This window comes from Falco rusticolus, chromosome 13, assembly GCF_015220075.1.
Source record: "Falco rusticolus isolate bFalRus1 chromosome 13, bFalRus1.pri, whole genome shotgun sequence".
Lineage (NCBI taxonomy): Eukaryota > Metazoa > Chordata > Aves > Falconiformes > Falconidae > Falco > Falco rusticolus.
In genome coordinates this window covers 12150561-12178113 of record NC_051199.1, presented here as the reverse complement: position 1 = coordinate 12178113, position 27553 = coordinate 12150561, and the positions used below count along the sequence as shown (strand labels likewise).

The 27553-nt window shown below is 41.2% G+C and overlaps 1 protein-coding gene across 3 annotated transcripts in view; it reads left to right on the top strand.

Annotated features, from left to right (window-relative positions):
* Positions 1-27553, top strand: part of LOC119156964 (SPHK1 interactor, AKAP domain containing) — a 73689-nt gene that overhangs the window by 34646 nt on the left and 11490 nt on the right. For all 3 annotated transcript variants that reach the window (XM_037407438.1, XM_037407435.1, XM_037407437.1), the window contains exons 4-7: positions 15771-15830; positions 18954-19088; positions 22162-22417; positions 22701-26445. In XM_037407438.1, coding sequence (XP_037263335.1) covers positions 15771-15830; positions 18954-19088; positions 22162-22417; positions 22701-26445 — 4196 coding nt within the window. The remainder of the gene's footprint in view (positions 1-15770; positions 15831-18953; positions 19089-22161; positions 22418-22700; positions 26446-27553) is intronic.

Sequence of the window (27553 nt, the reverse complement as noted above, 5' to 3'; positions counted from 1 at the left end):
ATACAGCAGCCAAAAGCCATTTCATGAATTTTGGGGTGAGGAAGATTGACAGTAGGTTTTCTTCTCTTGTAACTTCAGACTTAGACACTCTTTAATTATTTGTCTAGATCTGCTGTCTTCTTTCTGGACCCTCTGTGATACTCTCACACACCAGTGTTTTCCTATCTGTATTTAAGAGAACCGGATGCTTAGCCTTACTCTGACAAAGCTATAAACAAACACCGGGAGGATCAAGCATGGTATTGCAGCTGTGTCCCCTTCAGCATTTCACACTGCCATATCCTCGGTGCCTCCACGGTCTGCTTTATCAAAAAATAGGATTCTTGTGCTGCCTCCAGAGTGGGCATCTGTGACCGCGTGCTGCCGTTATAACCACGGGCTCCCTTTAACATAAATTGCAGGGTGAGGCTTACAGAAATTTGTTAAACATTAAGTATACAGGGCACCAGAGAAAGCAGATGGTGCATGTGGCATAAATATTTATTGGCATATTTTCTTTAAGTCATAAGTGACAATTAATTGCATCAAACCCAGAGGAATAAACCTTAATGGGAAGAAAATATTCACAGCTGTTTTTGAAGCAATGGATTATGAAGAGATGACTTGGGTTGATTCATCAGTGCGGTCCAGCCATTAAAATAAGGATAGTCTCTAAAATATCAAGACCCATATATCCACCAATTCATTTGAAATACGCACTTCTGAAGAGTAATTGTGACTAAATTCCAGGTACATAGTTGCTAAAAATGCTGGAGGCAGAGCAGTATAACTCAGCCTTCTGACAGCGTACAATGTGTACCTAAAAAAGAATTGTGGCTGGGTTGGGGAGACACAGGAAAATCACATCAGGACCTTATTTAGTGAACTTGGGTGACTCACAGAAGGTAGTATATACTGGGTTGTCTGCTTCTGGAAATGCTCCATTAGGGCTTGCAAGGAGAGCAGTTGAAAATCTCGTCTGCATCTTAGACAGCAGTTGTGCAGCTCACGGCAGAGATTCTTACATAGAATCTGAAAGCAGTAATGTGATTTTTGTGGCCATCCTAATGAAAATACAGGACAAGAAGTGGGAAAATACTTTCTCCATTCAAAGCTAGAGAGGGAAATTGTCACTCTTTAATCATGCGAAGGACTGTACAACAGAAGGAAGGCCCAGACATGGCTTCAAGTTGATGTTTCCCCAACCCGCCCTGCGTCCTGTTGAAGTTGTGGACAGAGAAGCTGTGAGTGCAATGGCCCTGCTTTGACAAGGATGGATTTTTTGATGGTTTGCAGTAGCCTGATCTCACTTTGGTGAGATAAGGCAGGTACCACTGTATAGCTGAGGGATACCTGTCATGAAGTCTTTTTTGTTATTTAGATTACAGTGCAGAAGGTGTGCCTGAGCTGCTTCGTATCACTTGTAAATTCTCCCGCCTGCGTAATACTGCTGTCTCACACTTCCATTCATGTGCATCCTTTTCCAGGCAGCTACGTGGCATATCTAGTACTTCCAAACTAGTATTTTTATTTCTACGTTTCACAGCTGGTTCCTCTGCCAGAATCATTTTGGCAAGCATGGAAATTAATGTAAGACAAGCATTGCATCCAAATGTTAATGGATAATTAGCTCTGTCTTCCAGAAGATACTTTTTTTATTCTGAGTCAGGCTATTCCAAACACGTCATATAAGACCACCAACTCAAGATCCTCTTTAAGCATTGAAATATAAAGGATCGAATTCTACTGTGTGTAGAGGAGAGCTACATTTCTTATACCATTCCCAGTCTCCTATCTACCAAAAAGTTAAATTATGCATACTAATTATAACTGTTAATGACTCCAAAAAGTAGCGATGGGAGCCAAGGGCAAGGAAAATAAGTCACCAAAATTTAAATAGTGGGGGAAAGGAAATTGTAATCTAAAAGCAAGTAACTATGACATAGAAGTAACAACTGGTAATTTTTGGTTTCCTTAATTTTTGTGAAATATCTCTGATGTCCTCAAAACTGAGACGTCAATCCTTGTAACACACCCTTCTTCAGTAGGCTTTTATCTCTATGTGCAGGGAAGGGAAACGCTTGGGAAGTAGCCAGTTAGGTTCTCGCATCGCAGGACAGCCCACCAATTCAATGGCAAGGCAGGAAACAAAATCCCACCTGGTTCCCAAAGCTACTCAGCAGTGGAGCAATGGGAGGCTAAATAATAGTAATGACAGAAAACAGACAAAAAATATAATAATGCAGCAACAAAAGGTGGGCAAACACTTTCTAGAATATTACCTGACACTGAACAAATTTCAGCTGGTAGTTTGTGAACAGTTGGGATCTCTCTCTCCCAGAAACCATGGGGAAGTGTCTTTTCCTCTACATGCTTTATAATGTAGGTGTCACAAACCTCACTGCTCTGCATGAAGACATTTCATAGACGCACAGTATCAAACCAGAAGGAAGATGAATGAAGATCACACGTTAGGCATTATTAAACTGGATGCACAAGAAAGCCACGCACAGACTCCTGCTTCAGATAATCCTCATGTCGTCTTCATTAGAGGGGGTGTGACTTCACAGGTATATCTTTATAAATAGCTGAGAAATTTGTGAGTGGGCCTGAGTGAGTGCAAAGACTGTCTGCCTCCAGGCAGCTTGTCTGACTGCCTCTGTTCCAGCTCAGTCTGCTTCTGGCTGCAGCATTAGCGCTTCTGTTAAGTAAAATGAGCAGTTATTTCATTCCCCAGATAAACACACATGCCTGATGATGGCGTGACAATTCAAGAACATACTAGGGTTGGGAGTTCTGCACAGCTTTGTGCTCTTTGCATTCAGAGCATGAACTCTAACTTCCACTGTAAGTTGCACCTAATTGCAGTCAAGTGTTTTGCCATAGGTGTTTTCTTCTCCAGAACTCAGGACCTTGTATAGACAAAGTGTATGTTCATGTGCCCTTTGAACTGAAAGATCCACTACAGCTGTCCATACGACATCCATTTTACTATTACAGTGTTTACATATAGTTGTTTTTTTTTTCCTAGACACACTAAGAAAAAGTTACCAGGGGTAAGCAAAAGCAGGGATAGGGGTTCCTGTTTTGTAGAGGCATTTACCTTCTCAAAGCATCAGTGTAAGTTAGAGAACAATCAGGAACCATGCCTCACACTGTTACTGAAATTACCTAAAACTCCACTCCTGGTAGTATTGCAGGAAACTGGCTTAGGCTGGGGTTTCTAGCTCCTTTTCCAAAAAGACGCAATCCAGTCCACAACTGGATACCAGGATTTCTCATCTCTTTGTTCCTCTGCAAAGAAACTGGGAGCTACAAAAGCCCTGACTTTCATCATCACTGTAGGACCTTCTAGACCCCTTTCTGCATTACAAGCCCAGTGCAGGGATGATGCCACAGAAAGCACGCCAGGGAGCCTCACAGACCGGTTTCCATCACTGCTCTGGACCTACAGGTTTAATAAGGCTGTGAAGAAAGCAGATGTTGTCCTGGGAGAAGCTCGTCTAGGGGGAACAAGAAGGTTCAGACCAGAAAATCTTTTTAATTTCCAGCTTCATCATTTCATATATGAGAAACTGAAAGCTAAGACATTCTTGCTTTAAGGGGTTTGTTCTAAACCCCTCAAAAGTTTTATTCAGATATTTTTTCTCCAGCCACATATACAAATACGTGGAATGAACAACTCGTCTTTCTAAGCTGCGGAGCCTAAAAATGGTAATGATAAAGCTAATAACCCAACTGACTCATGGACAGAAAGATCTTTATTTCTGTCTGCCACTATTTAACTTAGAAGAAAAACATCCATGATTTCAGCAGCTGTGTAGTCTGGCTCTGGGAATACAGAGCTTGTGAGAATGGGTGAGTGTGCAGAAGCATGGGTGCTTCTGCCCGACATGCAGGGATTAGGGATGGTTTCAATAATTATGATGCGGTGGCCACCTCCAGATTCCAGCAGAAGATGTTTGACTGAGATATTCCACTCTTTTTTTTAACTGATGGTATGCAAAGGTGGGTAGTTTTTCTAAGTAACCTCTACTTAGAATCTAAAGGTACTGTTTTGCTAAGTAATCTTTCTAAGTATTTGGGAAGAATTGGTATCAAATCCACCAAAATGAGGTTTTCTGGTTAAAATCACTTTATGTATTATGAACACCTTAAAGAATTTCCCAGCTTGCTTCTTAAACAGTGTATTTGGGTAAGATAAGTCCTACCAGATCTGCACCACCTCACCCTCCCTCCCTATTTTTTCCCTGAATGCTGCTTAAATAACTCTGTGAGAGGAAATTTTTTATCTTTACTATTTCCTACTGGATTCTGGAAATCAATAGATCAGACTTCAACTAGGGCAAGACCGAAACCTGTCCAAAACTACATGTAATTAGGCAAAACATTGTCGCAAAGCCATTTTGTGGATTCATGTGTATAAAAATTGTTTGACAAACTAGTTGAATTAGATTTAAATCAGTTTGATTAAATATTTTTTTAAGGATCAAGAGAATACCTAGGATTACAGCCTCCATAAAGAAGCATGGCTATGGTTTCTGGTTGCCTGTTTATCAACACAAATAATTTCAGGCTCAACTGAGAGCAATCAAAGAGCAAATTCAAGCTGAGGGGCGAGCAAATAAAGGAAAAGTGGGGTAAAAAAGGAAATTTCAGAGTTCAATTAAGGCTTTCTAATTATGCAGTGGCATTTAGGGTTTTGAGAGCATATATTTAAGATGTCAAATTAACTGACTTGAAGAATCTTTTTAAGGTGACTGAACAGCACATTCTGCAACATGGTAGGCATGGTGATTCATGATTTCATTTTCAAAAAATTTGTGGGATCAGAGATGGTGGTATCATAGAAGACGCTTTTTTTTTTTCCATGGGTGCTAACACAAAGCAGTCCTCTAAAAATAGGCAGAGAGAAAGCGAGGGCAGCACCAAAAGCCCTACTTATGCAAAAGAAGACGGACCTACACGCTCACTCCTTTCAGGGACACGTTTGGCTACCGAGCCTCCCCCGGTGGCTCCGAGAGGCCGAAATAGAAAGAGAAGTCCCATGCCTTGATGGAGACAAGTCCAACAGCCTGCCACAGCCACTGCCTCCAGCAGCAGCAGCTGAGCATGGGGCTTCAGATTTTTTTCTAGCCAAATTTTAAGCCCTGATGGTCTGTGGGAGGCAGGTGAGAAGGAAAAAGAAGGCTGGAGGGTGGGTAGCTTTGATAAGGAGACAGACTGTGTTGCCACCAGTGCTGACAGTGGGAGGAGGAGGAACTGGTGCTTCTGCCCCGCCAGTGTTCTTCCTGTGGCTTCTCTGCGGTTTGCAGGATCTAGTAGCTGACATGCTTGATGTGCCACACAAAGCTACCAGATTGCATCTCCATTTCCAATTAAGACATAGCTTGTGAGTACACGTGGTCGAGGTCTCAGTGTGACAATCGGTAGTCACTTTCAGATTTACTGGGAGATATCTAATTTGACACTAGGCCAGAGGTCCCAGAGGTGAAAGTACCTAATGATTTCATGAATATAGATGAAACTGGGAGACTGTGAGTGCACCAGCTGAGTGTGACCTCAAACCTTGCTTATGCAACAGTGGAACAAGGCAAAGCCACACCGTCATAAACACTCTGCTGATGGGAAAGCATCAATCAGAGCTTACACCTCAAGATCTGAAAAGTTAACCTTGAAACATTAACGTGTAGGTAAGCAGGCTTTTCTGATGCCAGCACTCACACAGCCAATCATCAATCACCTGTTTTCCAGATCACTTCATAAGCATGTGGACGTGTAATGTGTTTTCTTTTTCAAGTCATCTTGCTACTTCAGAGCGGTACCTATTTATAACCTGTCTAACAGCTGGGGCAGAGCTGCCCAGGAATTTGTAAAGTATACATGAGCAGGCAGATGCTACGCCAGTCTCCTTCAGCAGGAACAGAGGTCAGCCCCTAAAGGTTTAATTTAAAACGACTGAAGCTTTTGGCAACCATATGTTATCTTTGTTACAGAACTTTACACGGAAATGATGAAAAGAGAGATTGGTGAGCCACAGGTTCTAGCAGGAGCAAAGGCCACAGTGAAAGACTGAGCTGGTGAAGTTGGGCAATTAGCCTTTTGTTTGAAGCGTAGGGTTAGGAGGGGACACACAAAGCAGAGGGCATCACTGCTGTTCGGGGCTAATCCACGCTGACAAGCCTGGCACTGACATTTCTGGGTTTCTGCTTTCTTGTTAATGTTTTCCTAGTAGTTTGTGTCTTATCTTCATTGGCCTTTGTGTAACTGAACTAATGTAAGTTATTAGATTTAAGGCTGTATTTAGAGACTATGAATTGCTGAATTTAGAGGCTATGCCATGTGTTGTGAACACAATCTTTAGAACAGGGTATGTTAACTTCTGAATTGCAGTGGAAACCACTAGCTAGTTGCTAAGACTTTGTTTTATGTGGGAAAAGTCTCTAAAGAACAAACTGGTTCAGTCACAGAATAAGTGGATTTTTTTATTTGTACTTTAACTTAATCTAGAGATTTCTATAGGATGTCTCTGTTAGATGAAAATAAAGTGTGTGGAGCTAAAAACAGTCACCAGGCTGTATCCACTATGAGGTGGTAATTTCTGTTGCTTGTTACATTGCTCAGCTGTAGCTGGATCTTTTGTGCCCTGAATGCAAGTGCTGTAAGGGAAGGATGGAGCATTCTGTTTCAGATAGTCTTGGTTTAAAAATTTAACATTATGACCCAGGAAGAAAGAAGCAGCACTGGGGCCAGGATGGTCTTGGTGGGGAGAAGGAAGAGTTTAGGGCGCTATCCTGATCACTTACATTTTACAAACCTGATTTTTATTCTGAATATGTACATTGATGCATATTTATCATACAGCTGAGCTCAGTCAAACCCTATCATCAAACCTGTGTGTTTCCTTCCTTGGTGCCTACCTCATTTTCTCAAAAGCAGAGAGAGCTTACAGAATGGTGGGCTTTACTACAGAAGGATCTCACTAAGCAGTGCAGCAGAGAGGTCTGTTTCTAATCCAGAGACAATAGTTTCTGATCTACTGGATTCAGTCCTGAAATCCGCTCCAAAAAAGGCTTTAAGTAGAGATTTATCAGGAGACATGGTTCAGGAGATGTGGCAACCATGGAGCTGCTGATTTTGTCTGCCGCCCTGTGAAGTACCACCTCCCCGTTCCTTGTGCCCCCACCGTAGCCCAGAACGAAGGCACCTGAGCCCAGGGGACACCAATACTTAGCAGACCTGCCCCACTGGGTGAAAGACATTATGAAAATGAGAAACATAGTCTAAACTATTATGCACACTAAAATTATACCACAAAAGTGGGGGGGGGGGGGGGGACGGACATGTTGGGTATCATAATGAAGTGATAAACATTATTGAGTAGTAGAGGCAAGGGAGAAATAGCTAACTACATCAGTTTTAAAAAAATACACTATTTCAGATATTGCTTCTGATCTAACAGCTTGTATCTGGTTGTATGAGACACAATTTACTCTTGCTATCCAGTTGATATGCTTTGGCAATACCTGCTCATTCATACACCCGAGAGACCCAGAGCAGGTGGAACTTGGGTCCAATCATTCTGTCATAGTCACTGCTATGGAATGTTTTCACTTGACATCTTTGTTTAGCAAAATCATTTACATTTTTAAATTAGGTTTAGCAGCATTTACTTCCTCATCTTTCTCAAGTACTGGAAATGCCTGTAGAGCACCATAGAACTGTTTGACATGCATAGATAAACAGAGTGGATTTAAGTACTTATAACTTTTTAATCTCCTTTTTTTCATTTTACATGACATAGAAATGTCTTTGGGAAAAATAATTGATTCTTGTAGTAGTTTAGAGCAACACTGTACCAAATGAAACTACCTCTGTGTTAAAGTAGTAGGCAAATACTCCACTGTCCCAGAAATCTGAACATTCCTTTATTAATGCACCATCAATGTTCTCTTCTCCATATATCCAACATAGCAATAATTCCCTGCTTCGGCTGCTTGTAAGATTAAAGACTGCATCTGTTTGGCTTTGTAGACCCCAGGCAGTTACATTTCTTGGCTTAACAAGACTGGCCCGGGCAGACACTGCCAAAATAATTGAAATTTAGGGCTGCAGGGAGTCAGTCTTTCACCTCAGTTTCATTGTTAAATAGCTCATTTTTCCAAACCATTACATATTTTATATTCTTTGGTGCAGTTATTTAGCAGAGTCTGGCCTGTAGTTAACCACAGCAGTTAAAAACTTCATGGCATTTTGACAACTGGAAGTTTCAACAATTTCTATGAAATCTTTTTCCCTGGAAGTGTCTAAAATTTGGAAGTACAGTTTTAGAAAGTTTTATCTTTGTCTTTCTGGAGCAGCCTGGTCACTGGCATATTGTTCTAGACTGTGCTGATATTTGCGTAGCAGGCACCAGCGTGCATCAAACGATGCAGGAAAGGAGAAAGGAGGGCTGGCTTCTGTGCAACCCACAGACAGGACTCAGGGTCATACTTGTTATTTTGCACAGGAAGAACAAGTCGTCCTTGAAAATAACCTCCCCTGCCTGCAGTGGTCTGATAGAACCATAATTTTTCCATACCAACAATCTTCAAATACAGGAAATAGAAAAGAAAAGATTGACTTGAACAAAGCTAAATGATGGTATCAGTTATGGTTTATTGTTTTATATTTATCATTGTTTTATTCAGACTGGCCTTGAAATCAGATTTCTCAGCTTTGTTAACTGTCACAGTTATATTATCTGGTCCTCTGAGATTCTACTTGACATTTAAATGGGTACAGAAAGAAGGAAGATAAATAAGCATAAGGCCTAGGAAAAAAAGTGATTTAAGGTGACTAACGCAGGTGCATAAGGTTTTATAGAAATGTACATTAACTTTGTAGTCTTGCACAAGCAGTAATACTTTCTACTTGTTCTGCAGCAAGAACTACTTTTGATCCCATGATGTAAATTAAAATGGTGACAGAGAAACAAACTATTTAATGGTAATGAGAGACAAGCAAAGGGTAGAAAGATTAGGCTGGATATTGCTTTTGGCTTTGATGGATGCAGAGTCATTTCTGTGAAGTAAGCTTTGCACCCAATGTGCGTAGTCATTGAGGCAGTTATGGAGTTATCGATAACAAGATTCGCATCAAATACAATTAATTTGCCCGAGACCTCAAATTTCTGAAGCTGCAGTGTCGAGTGACTTCAACTCTTTGGAGCCTGAGTCACAGTGAAAACCTGATAGCGGCTTGTCAGCACATGAATCAGAATTATATTGTACAAATTGTCTTGAGAGGCACAGACATACTGGCCTCAGGTGTCAGTTATGAAAGTTTTCTTTTTGTAAATAATTGCAGTGAAATGACCAAAGCCACAATCTTCCCAAAGAATTCACACAAGCATCCTCATTTCACACAAGTCCTACCAAACCTAGATCCTAAAAGCATTCCTAGGATCTCCAAAATTTTAAGGCAGTTTGTTTAATTATTAGCTAAAGGGTAATCTCATGTAACATCTCAGAACATTTACTCAGAAGTCATCATTTTACAGCAATTTTTTTTTGTCTTTCTTAAAAAAAAAACAACACAAAATGGTACTTAACTCTATTGAGATTACAAGACTCAACAAACTGCAAGTTTAAAGAACAAAGAGGTCAGTAATTAGGGGTCCTTACAGACAGGAGAGATATATATAGATCTTTCTCACACGAAGTCCAAGAGTTCTTAGCCTTCACATTAGCATAAATAATTCAAGTGAAAATAAATGCAATGTCCTTTTTGATATCAGCTTTGCAGATCAGCATTTTGATAACCATCAAAACAAATGGTCTTGTCATACAGACTGAAAAAACAGTGGCTACACTGCTAGAACCCGCTGGAAAACGCATTGTACACCATCCTAATATAAGTGAAAAATATGTGAATGTTGCTGGCCAATGAGACAAAGCTCACAGAAAACTCACAGAAAACAGACAAACTATGGCACAGTGCCACTCCTTTGATATTTTCTGTGGGTTAGTTTGCTTTGTCTCAGATGCAGGGAGGAAACCAATATTTTTTCCTAGGGATTTTGCTGACTTCAGCTCCTAAGGGAGCATGACACACGGCTGTTTCTGTGAAACAGACACCATTCCAGTGAGTGATGCCTTGGAGTTGCTGTATTTGGTTATTGTGCTATGGGGAAATTACAGTGATCTAAACTATCTTTCTAAAGCCAGGAGACTCTGACATTGGTCTAATAAAAGTTTAGAACAACTGAATTGTTTTTCTACTTTTGCACAGATGAAATTAGGATGAGAATAAGGCTCAGAATTCCAAAACTGCCATCCCATTACAGAGTTATTGCTGAGAGCAGAAATAAATGAGGTCAGACACTCCATTAAATCCTTTAAAACAACTGTCATAGTAATCATAGATGCTGTAAAATTTCACAGCCCTCTTCACAAACTGTAGCTTCACAGTTCTACATTTAAAAAGTGGATGAGGTGTTCAGCACCCTAATAGCGTACAAGAAACAACACACGTTCTGACAGCAAAGAATACCTGCCCAAAACAGAGAGGGGAAAGAATGTGGAAATAAATGCCAAGCCTTTCATTTCTCAAAGGATAATGCCAAATAATTACAACATCACTGCTTTAATGTAAGATGCGTGATAGTCACATTGGGCACGAGGGGCAAGGGAAGAGACAAGGAAGCACAGTCCAAGACATACTGATTTAAAAGTCACATCGTGAGAGCTTCACGCCTGCATCACCAAACCCAGGACGGAGGAGCCAGCGGAGCGCCCTGCCATAGCTGCCTGCCCGCTCCCACCGCCCGGCTCCTGGCAGCAACAGACACTCAGAGCGAACAAGATAATGTCGGCGTGTCGCTGGGGAAAGCTTCAAGTGCCAGGAACAGCACAGTCTGAACTTGTCTCTCCCGCTGTGGAAATAGAGTTGCTGCTGCAGCTCTTTGCCGGTGAGGACAGCATCCTCATCAGTGCTTCAGCTGTTTTTGTTGACAGAACCACTGTTGGACAGAACACGGATACATCCCGCACGGCCTCAGGCTCAGGCATTTAAACTATGTTTTTCCTTTGCACCCAGGAACTGGCTGCTCTGAATTATTTTCTCCTGCAATCTCTCCTGGGACTAATCGTCATCTTCACATCTGTTTGTAGGAAATTAAGGGTGGGTTTTATGGGCAGGTTGGAGTGCAGTCCCAAACCAGTTATTTCCTCTAACTCCCTCCTGGGCTGTCTGAATCAGCACCTTGCATGTCTAAGTAGACTTGATGGTGTGACAGAAGGCAGAGAGATGAATGAGAGGATGGAGAAAGCATAGACCTGGGATGTAAAGACCCTATAAACTCAGTCTCCAGACAGCATTTACATACTGACATACCAGCCAGGACAGCAGAGGTTGCAGTGAGCTCTGCACAGTTCCCCTGCAGGTTCAAATGCATCCACAGAAGCTTAGCTGGTGCTGAGGTGCTGGCACCAGACCCTGTCTGCTGGTGGCACCTGGGCCAAGGCTGGGCAGGATCAGCTGCACGGGTGCAGGTGCCATCTGAAGTTGTCCTGCCCCCATGGTGGCATTTGATACTGTCTTTAACTGCACAGTCATAGCCCCAAAAATATGGAAACTGTAGACAATAATGTATTTCTTTGCTTGTCATTCAGCTGCTTGCCAGCATCAGTACTCTTAAAAAAAAAAAAAAAAAAAAAGTTGCTTTACTCTTCCAAAGTGAGAGAACAGTATTATGCTTTTAGCAGTTCCCTAAGGCCATCTGTCAATGAGTGAAATGTATTGTGTGTATAGTACATTATATCCTTAAGTGCTTTGTAAACAAGTTATTTCTTAACATGTAGCTCTTTTAAGAAGTAATAGTCTTAATTTGCAGATAGTGGACACTGAGGTGTCTGTAATTTCTACACTGACTACACAGTAGATTTCAGGACTGGAAACTGCTGATCTAGAGAATTTATTCTATACACATCTTCCCAGCCACAGAAATTATGCAAAATAGGGAAGAAAAAAAAAAAAGTTTCTCCTATTTGTTTTTTAGATGAGTCTGGAAAGCAGACTTCTTTGCGATCAAAGTTCATCAAGTTAGTGATGATAATCTGCCTGGTACTAGAGTAGTAGAAATCCTTGGAGAATGTTATAAAGAGAGGCTTGGGGGTCAGAAATAGATTCATGTTACTCCTGTACAAGAATGCACATAGTAGAAGAGTTGCTATTGCTAGTGCAAAATGGTTGTGTATTAAATGGTTCCTGGTTATGTAGCAAACAGCTTTCCGCCGCTACTGAGATTCTAGCTTGGAGTGCAGTGGTACATGTTCATCAAAGGGAGCAGATTGTTCTCATTTGAGTAAACGGGATTTCTACACTGGAAACACTACTGAACCTAAAGTTGTGGGTGATTGTCTCACTGTGTAAAGACAGCATTTGGGTGGTGGTCTTTAAACTTTTTGTATTACATAACACCATTTAATTTTAGTTGCTTTCTGCCCCCAAAATAATTATTTCCTAAGTCAGCAAAACAGGCAGTATCTTGGCATTTCTGCGTGGTTTCCAGACAGTAGCTGACAGTAACTCCGTATGAGTGGAGAGCAGACACATTTTGGAAAAGAAAAAATGTTTTTAGGAAGACAAGGATGTAAGATGTAAAGGAGAAGTGTATGGGAAACAACCGATATTTAAAGATACTACGATTAGGACAAGGCTAGGTTCTACTTAAATTAACCTTCATCTGGTCCAAGGGGGGAAAGTCGGAATTAAATTGAGGTTAACAAATGCTGGCCTGAATTTGGCTTTTTCTTCATAACCTGTGCAATATTTCCCTCCTACAGTTTATGAACTATATAGTGTTTTACCTTGTTTTGACGGAGGTGTCTGATGATTACTAGAAGTTCATCAAGCAATGCAAGCTAATGAGAGCTTAAATTTTGTATCATGTAAGCAGAAAACAGTGAGAGAGTTTTCAGATGGATCTTTCTGAGCACCTCTAGTGAAGTATCCCCAAGAAAAATATCCTCACAGTGAACTCCCTGGAAGGTAAAGTAGTGCAGAGCCTGCAAGGATGGAGCTGTAGAGTTGATTTATGATTACAGTAACCATCTCATCCCACCTCCTGCTCAAAGCACAGCTAATCTCAAAGCAAACAGCGAAACGGAAAGAGTAAATTAATTCTTCAGTGTCTTTCACCAGTGCAAAACTATTTTTGTTTTAAAATTGTCTATAATTAAAACTGCAAAATCCACAGAACAGGAAAACACTAAGAGCCTGCATTGGTGGTGGATAAATCAATGTCAATGGAATTTGAAAAGTGTATTTGGAAACTGGATATAGTATCGCCATAGGTTTTATAATATAAGTTCTTTGGGTCCTTAGAAGGACTTGTAATACATATATATATAAAATGTATATACATATAAAGATGTATCTTATAAGTTCAATGGGGTTTAGAAGATTAAAAAAATCTTCTAAAAAAGATGAAACAAAGAGAATATGACTTTAAATAGTAGATATTCCTGCTTGTACTATTATTTCTTCTAGTGAGGCATCACTAAGTTACACACCATCCACGCCACATGAAACAGAGATGGTGATTTTTGGGCTGCTCAGAGAGGGCATACCTTTAGGATGGTACTGAGTGTCACTGGTGGGAGTGCGGTGTATAGCACAGCAAAGGCATGCACCATTGTACCAACATGTAGGTAGCAAATGACAAAACAAGGTTTACCAGAGAGCTGAGTGTCTGGCTGGAATGCACGTGCGACATGACTGCCCCCACACAGCTTTTTCACAAAGCTTTCACACTGAATGCAGCGCAATACTAGACCTTACCGCTCTGGCATGGGGGCTTGGAAACAAAGCTCTTAAGAACAGCCCTGCCTTCAGTAGTGAACATGCTTGAGAGGACCAGAAACTGGCCCCGTACCTTCCAGCACTCCCACCCTGATCACCAAAGCAATGGTCCCCTGAGCAAACGCACCGCTGTGCACCTGCGGACTCACGAGCACATATCACTGCGGGTGCTGGGCAGGTACACGTGCCAATCAAGAGCCTAATTTTCTAATCCTTTGTAATAACTACCCATTGCTGCTACGCAAAATGCCTATACGTAAAACCCCAGTGGAAAGCAAGACAAATTTTTGTCTGTATAATTAACTGTAACATGGTTAGGACATTACGTAACTCCCACATTATGTTGCTAGAGGGTATTTGCAATACTTCATAGCTCAGAAATTTTTATAACTATGTCTTAAAAGTTAGCCAGCCACAAAATGCATATGACAGTGGCATGTCCTGCTTGTTGACATTGTCAAGCAAAGAAATATTTTTTCCGATAATTGTAAAAATGTTGGACAATGTGTTTTTAAGTTCATATAAAGGTGCCATTAAACTATTTAAAGGGCAAAAAGCTTGCTTTTTCACTGGGGTTCTTTTGGTTTACAATGGGAGGTCTGGCTGGATCTTTCCATCTGCCGTGCTGGCTGTTACTGCAGATGGTCATAATCTGTACATATGGTATGTGCATATATAAACCGAAATCACTGTTGTCTTGGGGTAAAAGCAGGCATCCAACAGGAGCTTGGATGCCTAACAAGAATATTGTGAAGGGGATAATTTAGAGCATTTTATTTTTCTAGGGGAAATTAACACAGAAGTAGGGAAAGAAGCATTTGCTGTTTACTGGAAAAGAAATTAAAAACAAAACCACTCAGCTCTTCAAAGGTAAATTCTGGACCTTCAGTGTATTTGGAATCACGTATTGGCTCAGCTCAGCCCTGAATCTGTGCCAGGTTTTGGTTTAAATCAAGACAACACTAAACTCTCACAGACTTCTAAATATTATCCACAGTGCTCAGAAGTAGGACAGTCAGCCTAGCTTTGGAGTCCCTGCTTCTAATGCAGAAATAAAGCTGGAGTACGGATTTTCTTATTCCTGACAATTAGAAAATGGCCTTCCAGTCATGTAAAAAAAATAAAATTCTTCAGAAATGAAATGGTCTTTAGATCTGAAATTTCTGTTTAAGTCAATCTACCATTAAATGGTTGCTGAAACTCATAATGATCCAAGAAGGGGCAAAATAATTTTATCATTAAAAGTAGTAATTTTAACTTTTTAAAAGTAAAACTTTTTTTTTCTTTTTTTCTCTTTTTTTTTTTTTTTTTTTTTTTTTTTTTTTACTTTTAAAGGCAAACTTACTAGATAATAAACTATTCTGCCACCTATTGGAGTGCCCGGTTAGCACTGCTGAAAACTTGAATATTGGCTCATGAACCAAGATTAAAAAAAATTATTTCCATAAAGTCTTAAACTTCTATTTCATAAGTTTGGGAAATTAAGATAAATACTACAATAGTTACGTGATGTGGAGAAAACTCTAAAAGCAAGTCACAATTGCACTTATGAAACATTTGGCAACAAATGCCTGAGAAGAAGAAATCATCGGAAAAATGAGACATGAAGAGTTTATCTGATGTACAATCAAATGCATTTTTATCATTCCCTGTAACTTTTCCAATACCCTCTGTATTACAGTTTCTTGCAACATTTGCCCATTCATCAGATGAGCTAATTGTCAGAGCAGATAAAGTCATGATTCTTACTTTTGTTCCTTTTTTCTCCTTTCTTAACATCTACCCTGCTGTTCTCTTTGCTGACCTTTATACCTTTCTTGTACTGGGAAAAGGCTTCCCAGATTCAGCTACAAGACTAGAAATGGAACACATATTGACTTTAAAAGGGTTGCTGCCATTCGAATACGACTTTCTAAGCTACTGTTTCTTTTTCTTTCCTATTACAGGTTTGTTTTGTGAATTTAGATGCAAACAGAGACAACTGCAGCTATGAGCAAGTGAAACAGGTAACAATTTAGGTCTTAATTGCATGCACAGCAGGTCTACTCAGGTAGCCAGGACTCTCCAATACAAACCCAGGACAAAATTCTACAGAAAAATCAAAGCCGGCCCTAGGTTTTTAACCCTTACAGAGTGCAATACATCAGGAATCTGAAATTATCTCAACACCAGGCCATATATTACAGCTTTTCTTACTCCCATCCCAGAAATATCCGATTGTTGCAGCTTGTGAATTCACAGCCATGACCATGTGAGTGGACTTCTTGCTTAGCCTTCAGTCTTACCAGAGAAGTGAACACAGATTTATCATACGTCCCATTTTTCATTTTGCTATAATACTACATAAAAATAATTTCTGATGTCACTTTTTTCTCCTGCCAGAAAGCCTTTAAGAATTTCTACTCATTTAGGTCTTGTTTGGCTAACCGGTTTTAGTCAAGTTCCAGATTGATTTTGTGGTCTTGAATAGTGGTCTAGATAAAACAGAACTAAAGGTATGTTTTACCTCTTTAACTGAAAGTTTGGAGGGTAGAAAAAAGGGATTTAAAAGAAAAAAAAACCACCTCAGTTATTTTACAAACACTAATACAAACTACATCGTGATATGCTGTTTAAATTACATACCATTCCAAAAAGCCCTCAGATCTGAGGAAGTTATATTTTAAAGATATGAGCTAGTGTCACTTTTGAGTTTATATCTTCCTTTATCAGTTCATTTTCATCATCCTTGCTTGGTGCCTACGACTGACGCAGCGATATGTGGTAGGTGACCAAAGGTAGGATCTCCCGAGAGTATCCAGGGTGTTCCTCAGTAAAGTGTTACGGTTTGCTGAAACTACTTTTAGCTCACGGGCTAAATGCTGGGACCTTTTTGCCTCCTGCAAGTTATTTATTAGCAGGAACTGGTTTTCTGTGCTGTTTTCTGCATCCTGTATCCATGAAAATTCAAATGTCAAAAATAAATACACTTCTTGCAGCAAAATGTTTTATCTGTTGAATCAGCAGGTTAACTGTGCAGAACAGACTGAGAGCTTTAGCTTTACTGAATCCACAGAAGCACTGGTGGGTTTCTAATAAGGTTTTATTGTTGTTTAAAGTCTTTATTAAGGAACAAAAGCTATAGGAAATCATAAGGAAATAGCAAAAGTTTTTTTCCCTCAGTCTTAGAGCTGGATATCTGTAGAAGCCAACTTGCCTGAACTTTATACAGCTGCCCTTTACGATGCCTGGAGATGATTTTACTCCCTCGCAAGCACAAATCACCTTTGAAAGCACTACCCGCATTGCCCCCGGCTGGCACTGCCCTCATTGCCCCCCCGGCTGGCACTGCCCACACTACCCCTGGATAGCACTGCCCGCCCTGCCCCCCGCTAGCACTGCCCACCAGGCAGGTGGGGGGACCCCCAACAGAGGCTGCAGGGCTTGGCTGCATTTCAGCCAGGTACCCTCTGGTGCAGACCCAACGGGTGTACGAGCCGTGGCTGGAAGATGATGCTCCTTAGCTCTCAGCGTAGCTAGCACAGGTGCTGTGCATTCTTCCCTAAGAGGAAACTCACACATCGCAGTTTCTGTGTACAGCGTGCAGCGTGAGCGGGGTGGGCTCTGTACAACATGATGTGGTGAAAGCATTACCATAGAAGAATTTTAAAGATGTCAGCATAGCTGTTGTTCATATGAAATATGTAACTGTTTACTAATTGGTAGTTAGGATGTTGCATTACCTGTTAAACCTTCGTGGCAAAAAATAATAATCTTTCTGGACTTTTCATTTTTTATTCTGAACAAAAGGTAAGGAACTGAAGTAAAAGGCGTACAAAATGCCATGATTTCCTACCTAAGAAATCTGATAAAATGTGGCAATTTAGGCAGTAGAAAAATAGAGATACGTAAAGAAATGTGTGTGAGAATAGAAAGGTTATAATTTGAAAAAAGAAAATGACGAGAACTTTTTTGTACTATACTGAAATGTCAAACTGAATTGAAGCACCAAATTTAGTTATGTCAAACATAAATACTTAGCTTCATCTGAAGATCAGTCTACTGAAAAGTGAATTGTTTCCCAAAATTGAATTAGATTTGCTAAGCCAGAAAGTTTTATGGTATCTAATTCAGTCTGAGGAAAAATAACAGTACCACAAGCTTATTTTTTGAAGATTAAAAAGCAAAAGTGAAGTATCGTTGAATTGCATAGTAAATAAGGCATAAGGCTAGGTGCCCCAGATCTGCATTCCCCTAATGGCTTTACCATTTGATGGGCTGGGTTAGTGCATAAAATCGAGGTGGCATTTACTCACTCTGTAAGGGGTCATCCTCGATTCCCTGTTCACAAAGCAAGCACACAGAGATCCCTGGTAGAAAAGGATTGCAAGCGCTCGCAGGGTAGGTGTTGTCCTTTTGGTCTGGCCTTTGTACACAAATGAGCGCAGATGCCTCCTGCACACACTGGGGATGCCTAGCAGTGTCACCATACTAATCTCCTCTGTTACACAGCATCACCAATTGACTATTACCACTTTTGCCTCTAGCAAATACATAACAGACTGAAAATGATTGTATCATTACAAATGAAAGGTCATGAGGGTATTCAGTGGAACAGCAAAGAAATGCATATTTCATCTGTGTATTAAAGACTTCCATTATTCCAGCTTTAGCGTTGCATCAATTTGATCAGCTGTTTCCAGCTAACTTTCCCTTCGGTTTCTTGCCTGTCATACGCCTGGAGAGAAACGGGAAGATTGGCCCTGTGCTCATTACCATACTTAGTGCATCGTTTTTGGTTTAGACAATAACAAGCACAGGGTTCTCAGTCTCTTAGGAACTCACTTGTAATCGGAAGGGCAAGCATTTAGATGAACAGATACAATCGAGCTGCTTAGCATACGACAATGTAAGGGATGACAGATTGTCCTGCTGGACACTTGTGCAGAAATTTATACTGTTCCCATTGTCTGGTGGCTCAAAAGAAAGAACATGCATTTGAATGCTGGCAGCTCTATTTTTAATCAATCCGTTCAAGTAAGCTTTCTAAAGGGCTGCCTGTAAGTGTTATTTCATTTTGCTACTTATGAATGTAACTGTGCAACTCAGATTTCATTACCTGAGAGCAAAATCTATCTTTCATACTACAGAGGTTGATCAGCATCTCTCCAAATCTCCCCAAACTCATCAGTTCAATGAACGTACAGCCACCAAAGGAAAATGAAATAGTCCTGCTGAGTGGATTAGCATCAGGAAACCTTCAGGCCGATTATGAAGTTCCCCAGGTAGGAATCAAATTCAATCAAATCCAGGTAGGAATCAAATCTTTAAAATCACATCACACCTGCGAAGGATGGAATTGGAAAAGAGGAAGAAAGGAAGCTGAAAGCCAAGACCTTGCACCAGTTTAAGAGATGAGTGGGAATCTGCAAACACAAACACAAAAAGTAAATCTGTCTGATAAAACTCTACTAAGTGTGTGTGTGTGGGGGGTGGGGTGGTGGCACAAAGATAGGGCCGAGATCCTGCTATTCCCTCTTGATACAGTGCGTGTCTGGATTGCAGCTGGTAGTGCTTTAAGCCATATTAGTGGCTGATCCTTCAAGGGAAAGCAAACACTGCTGGCAGACGTGATCCATAAGCCCAGATTTCAAGAGTAGCAGGAGTCAGAAGGGTAGCACAGAGGGGAGAGAGGAAAGATGTAACACTATTTCCATTCATATAGCTAGATCAGGGCAGCTCCTGCAGACTCCCTTTCAAGTGAAGGCTTGTTATTTCCCACTTTTACTCCCAATCCATCTTCTCCCACGTGTGCACCTTGGAAAAGAACTAACGCTAGGACCTGAAGATCCTAGAGGCTTCTGTAACATGACAATGGAAAACGCCAAGCTACATTAACCATATCAGAGCTGATACACCATTTAGCTTGTGTCAACTTAAAAAGTAATTAATGCATTAATTAAAACTTAACATTTAGAAGGAGCTAAAGGCAAAGTTCTCATGCTAACTCCTTCACTGCCATTATTGCCAATGAAATGTTCCCTATCTGTGATCTGGAGGCCAAGAATTCCCCTTACTGGCACCGCATAGAGGAAGGAAGCAAACAATAACATTTGCTTAAAGGCATTTTAATATACAAGTTTCAGAAGCTTAACTCCTTATTGTAATAAAAAGCTTTTTCTTCCTTTCCATTGTTGTCATACTTTATGCCTGTTCATTTCTGTGTAAAGAAAAAGAGAACGAAAAATGCTTTAGTATTTTTCTGCCTGATTCAGATTTCATTTGGCCAAGCATAAATTGGGAACAACTTCATTAAAACTGCAAGTTATCCTGGAGTCCAAAACTGTCTCAGCAAACTTAAAATGTAGACAGGTATCTCCAGTTTTATCTGCTGCCAAAAAACAAAAAAAAAGGCAGAAAGTTCCCCCCCCCCAAAAAAAAAAAAAACAACAAAAACCCAAAAAAACTTGTGTATGAAGTTTTTACGAAGCAGGCCCTGGAACAGCTGTATTGCAAATATCATTGAATTTTATGTTATACCAATAAGCTGATCTTTCAAGAGAGAAATTGCCTGGCTATTGAGCTTTCTTGCCACTTGTGACTAATGGCTGACTTCAGAAAAATTTTAAAAAATAAGAGTACAAGCCTGTGGCAGGAGCAATGGAGCTCCAGACCCCATTTCCCGGGGCAGCAGCACTGCAAAGCACACAAGGGTGTTTCGGGGACTCAACAAGATGGCTCAGGTACCCCAGTAATGCCCATCACCGAACAACTGTGGCCAGTGAGACTGGCAGCCTTCTCAAAGAGGGTGCAGGCAAGAGGCAAAGAGAACCATGCTGAATTTCTGCTTTATGAGTAAAGCTTTGCATTGAGACTGGGTGAGATTTATTGACCAGGTAGAGCACATGCTGTGGTCATCCTTAGGTTTCTTTGACTTTCCAGAGAATATCATTAGTAAGGAGCCTCGCATAGTTTTCATACAAGGATTTTTATTCCGTTCCCCCTCAGCCCTTTTCACAAGTACAGCCCTGCAAACAGTGGGCTGGAGAAACAGCAGGGGAATGTTTGACCTAGGGCTGCATCTGGTTTTGATAACGTTTTTCACAATATGGTGTATGTTCAAGTCTGAGTCAGCAACAGTTTATCTGCAGCTAGTTCAAAAAATGTATCTTTTCTGGTTTACTTTTAACACTCTAATTTACCTGGTTTTCTGTTCAGACACATTTTTAGGTGGAAAGGAGGACCACACTAATGAAATGTGCTATTCCAACATAATACTCATCCCATTGCCTTTATTACTAGATATTTGCTTTGCATTCACACTCAAAAGGTCTAGGATGGGGTTGCATTATGCTAGATACTGTGCAAATGCACAGGGGGTCCGGGGCATCTTCTGCAGAGCTTAAAATCGACTGCCTTAACCCAGAGCAGGTTCCGCTCAAGCTGGCTCCTTCCTGGGGCCCTGGAGTTAAAGCACAAGATCACAAGCTGCAAAGCTTGGCTTGGCTTCAGAGCGCATCCATACCACAAACACAGTCCCCTGCAGAGATACCAACTTAGCTCTGTGGTTGTATAAATACCCAGCAGTTTTAATATCAATAAAATGAGGATAAAAGGAGTTCCTTTCTCTCGGTTTCCGTCCAACTTTCAACTTAATTGTACAGCTTCTCTGGGTAAGACAGTTTTATATAAAAGCTCAGCACGGTGCACAGTGGAGCCCCATTTCAAGTGGGAAGTTACACTGGTCTGAAATAATGGGGCTTTGGGCAAAAATAGGTACAAGGGGAAGAAGGGCAAAGAAACAAAACACAGCACTACTTTAAAGCAGTCTGTAGAAGCATTTAAAGGTGACCTGCTCCTCACAATCTCGCCAGCCAGTCCTTGCAGGGCTACCTTCAAACAAGCATTGCAACAGAAATTATCCTGAAAAGGAATTCGTGCCCACAAACAATTCCCTCGAGAGACAGGTAACGCCGGGTGGTGTGAGGTTATTAATAACAGTATGTCAGATGGCTGGCTCTGACACGGATACACGAAGATAAGTCTCTGTCATTAGAACAGGAACTTGATTGAAAACAAACAGCTTGGTAATTTCAACAAAATAAAGATGCCCTTATGATACCGCTGGGTTCTACTAAAACCTGGTACAACAAAAGCTGTCGGTCCAAGCAGTCTTATTTTAGCGTACAGTAACTGCACACTGCATTACAAACACCTAATGACAACTTGTATTGCTTCTCTGCAACAGAATATTCCTGAGGTATTTAGAGAGGGAAGCTTAAAATAAGTTGTTTGGGGTTTTTTGAATATTTTTTTTTTTTTACTTAAATAACTATTTGAGATTCTGTTCTCCTTTAGTGTCCTTGGCTGGCAGATGTCTGCTTGGTTCAGTGTGCAAGGGGGGACAGGAAAAACAGTGCAAGCTGCATCATTTTTGAAATAAACAAGTTTCTGATTGGACTTGAGCTTGTTCAGGAGAGACAGCTGCAGATAGAAGCTCGTATCTTAAAGCCCGAGGATGACACAAACTGCTCAGTGTCCTCAATAGAAGAAGATTTCCTCACAGCATCAGAGCACCTCGAGGATGACAACGAGACTGATGAATATAAAACTGGTGAGAACAATGGGGCTGAGCATAATTCTGCTGTCGTTCATCCTGCAAAACTGCCATGGCAATGTGAACAGAAATTGCACTTGATGATAATTCATGCATATATTTATTTGTAATTTAGACAATAGGCAGCCATTCGTATTTTTACATGGTTGTTCAAAGACAAGGATGGATGGTTGTGCAGTAGTTTTACAGAGCAGTGATGTGTTGCACAGTTGCACAGCCGTTTTCTTTTTAAAGTTATGGGTACTCTGCAAAAACTAATTTCTGTTTTTTCTTTCAATAGGTCATGAAAAATTAAGTGTTTCAGAAGCATCTTCAGATGTCAAAAAAAGTAAAGGCAAGGGATTTGAAAATCTCCACTACAGAAAAGCCAGGTTGCCATTCATTCCTGAAGGGAACTGCATTAATAACGACAATGCAGCTACTAGAGCCTCTGAAGCTGTGAATGTTGTGGCTGAAAATGGCATCCTACAACCTGAGGATAAGTCAGACCAGGAAATACTGTGGCAGAAGGAATTAGCTGCAAGAGCTACTTCATCCTTTAGTGCTACTGATTTGACTACTGTCGTTGAAAATTCCTGCTTACTGCACGTGTTGGAAGAGGAGTCTTCAACCAAAATGGCTAAAGAGGAGCTGGGGCCTCTGTGTGACCCAACAGTGAAACACAACAGTAAGGCAGACGGAGAGGACGGCGCAGGTATCCGACAGATGGATCCTCCCTCACAAAATGAGCGGGCAACTACAGGTCAGTATGCCACAAATTTAGCAGAATCTGTTCTACAAGATGCATTCATTAGACTGTCACAGTCTCAACCCACTTTCAGTGAGGAGGCTGCAGTCAGTGTCTCTGTAGGAAGCTCCTGTAAGTCAGAAGATGTATCTGGTTCCCGGTCGTGGAATGAACTCCCAAAGATCGTCATAGTCCAAAGTCCAGACAGTTCTGAGAACATACCCGACTGGCCAGGGTCTGCCTTCCCCAGCCTGTGCCACTGGACCGAATCAGAAAGTTCTGCTGAAGTTTCAGATCACTTTGAGGAGGAACATTCAAACGGACACGGCCAGAGTGCACTGGAAGTGGCTCTAGCTTGTGCAGCCACTGTTATCGGAACCATTTCCAGTCCCCAGGCTGCAGAGAAATTCAGGCGGGATCCGGAAGCCCCAGACCCTAAAAGCAGAGCAGCTGATAACGAAGAGCTGCACCCAGCACCTTCACAGCTACTTGATGACTGTGCTGCCACAGATTATTCATTTCCATCTGCGCTGTGTGGCATGACTCAGGTAGCAAGTGCTGTAGCTGTCTGTGGTTTGGGGGAAACGAAGGAGGAGAAGTACCCTGCAGCTTCGAGTGGACTTCTGTCTGCTGCCCAGACTTCTGCAGCCATTACTCTTCACTGTAGCATAGCTATAGGAAGCAGCATGGAGAAGCTAAACGATAGCATTGCGGAGGCACTTCTCAAAGAGGCATCAATAATTTTGACAAAACCCAACACATACAAGAATGTAGGTCATTTTATGGAATCCATAAATGGAAAAATTATTGAAACAGCAGCAAGGCCACGGATTCCACACACTGATGAAGTAATCAGGGATGAACTCGCACAAAACTTATCCAATGTTATTCTACGGCATTCTATGGAAGAGGTTAGGAAGAAGAGACAGCTACACTCCCATTCAGGAAATGGCTCAAGTACACAAGACGTTTTCATGGAGGCTGCAAACAAGTTGCTTTTTAACGTAATATATTTCACTTGTAAGAAGATGAACGACATAAGACAAGTTGAAGAATGTTCTCCTCTCTTTTCCGAGGGCACAAAAGCAGAGAAAGTAACAAGAACAGAAGGATGGTCAACACAGGCAACAGCATGTGAAACTTCACACAGCCGCCTCGATCAGCCTGCTGTTAAGCCATTTGGTACATGCTACAGCACTAGTGCTAGCAAAGATCTTGGAAATGTCACAAACACTAGGAGAAGTACTATGAAAGACGTAAACAGCAAGGAAAGTGCCACACTGAATTCAGTACCAACAAGCAAAGCTACAGGGCATAACACACTTGCGGCAAAAACATCTCCCAAGAAGAGATACCTGAAAAGAACCGCACGAGACTGTTACAAATCCCCAAATCAGAGTAACAATCATCAGAAGAAGAAAGACTACAGATCATTTTCAGGCAAAGAAAATACCTTTGCAAACAACGAATGCAGCCATGGTGTTCAAGAACAGCTGTCTTCCAGTGCCACCCTGAATGCAGAAAACCAGGCCAAGCATAAGTGTGATGCTGTGCTGAACAGCGATGTCCAGGTTAGCTTGTCGTTACTGGGAAATCATGTCTTGCTTCCTTCACAGCCTGTGCTGCAGGTGAAACATGCAAGGGACAAATACTGTATAACAGATTTTGCAGAGGAATTGGCAGAAACAGTTGTCTCTATGGCAACAGAAATCGCTGCCATTTGTCTTGAAAACTCAAACGGAAAGCAGCCCTGGTTCTGCGCGTGGAAGAGAGGCAGTGAGTATCTGGTGACCCAGAGTCTGTCATGCAGAACCATGAAAAGGAAAAAGGAGACCCACGCTAATGGTTCGGTTGTTCGGAAGCACAGGGCACCTAGACTTAGTGAGATCAAAAGAAAAACAGATGAGCACCCTGAACTAAAGGAAAGGTTGATGAATCGGGTAGTAGATGAATCTATAAACCTTGAGGATACACCAGACTCGGTCAATATCTTTGCAAACGAAGTGGCTGCCAAGATCATGAACCTCACCGAACTCTCCATGGTGGATAGTATCTGGCAAGGTCCAAACCACCCCAGGAACAGGCTGCACTGTGAAAGATGGAGCCGAGCCAAGGCCTCAAGCTGCGAGAGCATACCAGAGGAGGACTCCGATTCCAAAGCCTCTTTCAATACTCTAGGCCTAATGAACACCTTTGGTCAGCCTGTGAGCCAGACAAGTTCTGTCTCAAAGCAGTCTAGTTGTGAAAGCATTACTGATGAATTTTCAAGATTTATGGTGAACCAGATGGAAAGTGAAGGAAGAGGTTTTGATTTATTACTGGATTACTATGCAGGAAAAAATGCAAACAACATCTTAACTTCTGCTTTGCAACAAGTAGCCAAGAAAAATGGTCATCTTAATGTAAGACCAAGTTGCCCATCCAAACAGTCCAGCACAGAAAGCATAACAGAAGAATTTTATAGGTATATGCTAAGAGAAATAGAAAAGGAAAATAAAGATAATGTATCTTCCCCTCGGAATTCAAAGGACTGGTGTGGCAGTTTGCTACCACCCGCTCTACGACCACCTTTTTGCTTTAGGCAATCATCCATGCCTGACAGCAGATCATCAGGCTCTAGGCTAACAGTTAATGTCCCAGTTAAAGCAAATTCATTAGACGGATTTGCTCACCATCGCCAAGATTCCTTAAGTGTACAGCCAGTCAGTACCGTGGCTTCTTCAGGTCTTTGCAAGTCTGACTCATGCCTGTACCAGAGGTGCAAGACTGACCAGATCACAGATATGTTGATTCACGAGACGTGGGCAAGTTCGATCGAATCCCTGATGCGCAAGAACAAAATCATAGCAGATGAAGTAGATGCTGCCGAGGCAGACCAGTTTCATAGTGATTCCCCACCACATGTGGAGCAATATGCAAACAGACTGGCTGCAAATATTGTTGAAAGCGGTAAAAATTTAATTGTTGTCCAGCAGGATTCCCTCGATTATACAAGCCGAGAACATGTGCTGGAAAGCAAACATCCCCAAAGCGCAACTCAAATTCGGTCAAAACCCAAAAGGGATGGAGTAAGTCTGGATGAGACAAAAGAGCAGATGAAGAGCCCTGGATACCTCCCTGCAGGTCAGCACAGGGAAGTGCCTTTAATTCAGATAGAAACCGATCAACGAGATGAGCCAGATAAAGATTCCGAGTCCTTAACTTCATGTGGCCCTGCTGGAAAGGAGCACCAAAGCAAAGAAAAACCTCCAGAAGCTTTTGATGGGAAAAACACAGTTTCCAGTGCCCTACCAAATAGGTAAGTAATAAAATAACAAATCAGCACATTGCTTTGGTGTTTGTGTCAATTTCCCAGTAAAAATTACTTCAATAAAAGAAGGTAAAGAGAGAAGCACTTTTAATGAAATAAACAGGTTAAGTTCTGACTACAGGTTTCTAATGGCATCAAATCACCCAGTCATCCCTCACAGCACCGATTTCTGGTGCACGCTTACATTGACTACGATGATGCTATGGGTCTAAGATTCACGCCTAATGCTGCACAGACAAGTTTTCTCTCTACAGATATTTCAGTCTTCCATAGTTGAGACAGGAAAGATGGGAAAAGTTTGAGCTTTCATTTAGCACTGGCTGATACCTCAACTGAAAAATAAATAAATAAAAATCTGTGCTACTGTAAAACAGAAGATAGCAGAATTTGACCTGTAGTTCTCTGCTGTGCTTTGTGTACCTGGAATCCAGATCAGGCTTCCAAGAGCTTGAAGTTCAGTTTTGAGTTTAGAGTCTGGAGCTACAAGTAATAAAAATTCCTTAGTGGAGGAAATAAAATATTAATTAAAAGCACCCCTTACCTCCTATTTTTCAAGACTTCTCTGATAGAATTTAGATAAAGAATAAAAATTAATTTTCTTTTAATTTCATAGAGTTTATACCACAGCTTAGCAGCCTCTCCTTACAGCTGTACTCTTTTTGTTGAGAAATCTGCAACTTGCTTTGGTTAAGGCAAGGTGTAAACCCAGTGTGAGAGTGCAGTGCAAAGGCATAGGACTGCTGTGGATGCTAGGAGGTTAAGAGCAAGGCTCTTTCTCTTCATCTTATCTGTTACTTTAATGGTATGTAAATTGCCAGACGAGTGGAGCATTGCAGCACCCCATTATCTCAGAGTGCTAGAAAGAGTGCAGGTGCTAGTGTTAGAAACTATTTTGTAGCTGATTTTATTCTGAGCAGTGACAAAGCTCTGCTTGAAGTGAGAAAGCATATACTTTCCTGTGTATGGTAGCAATTAGGTGAATAATTATTGGTGTTGCTGTTCTTTCATACTTTCCCCCACTAACCTTCCTTTTTCTTCAAAGGCAACCTGCTTTAAATAAGATACATTCAGAAACCTACCTATTTAGAATCTTGAC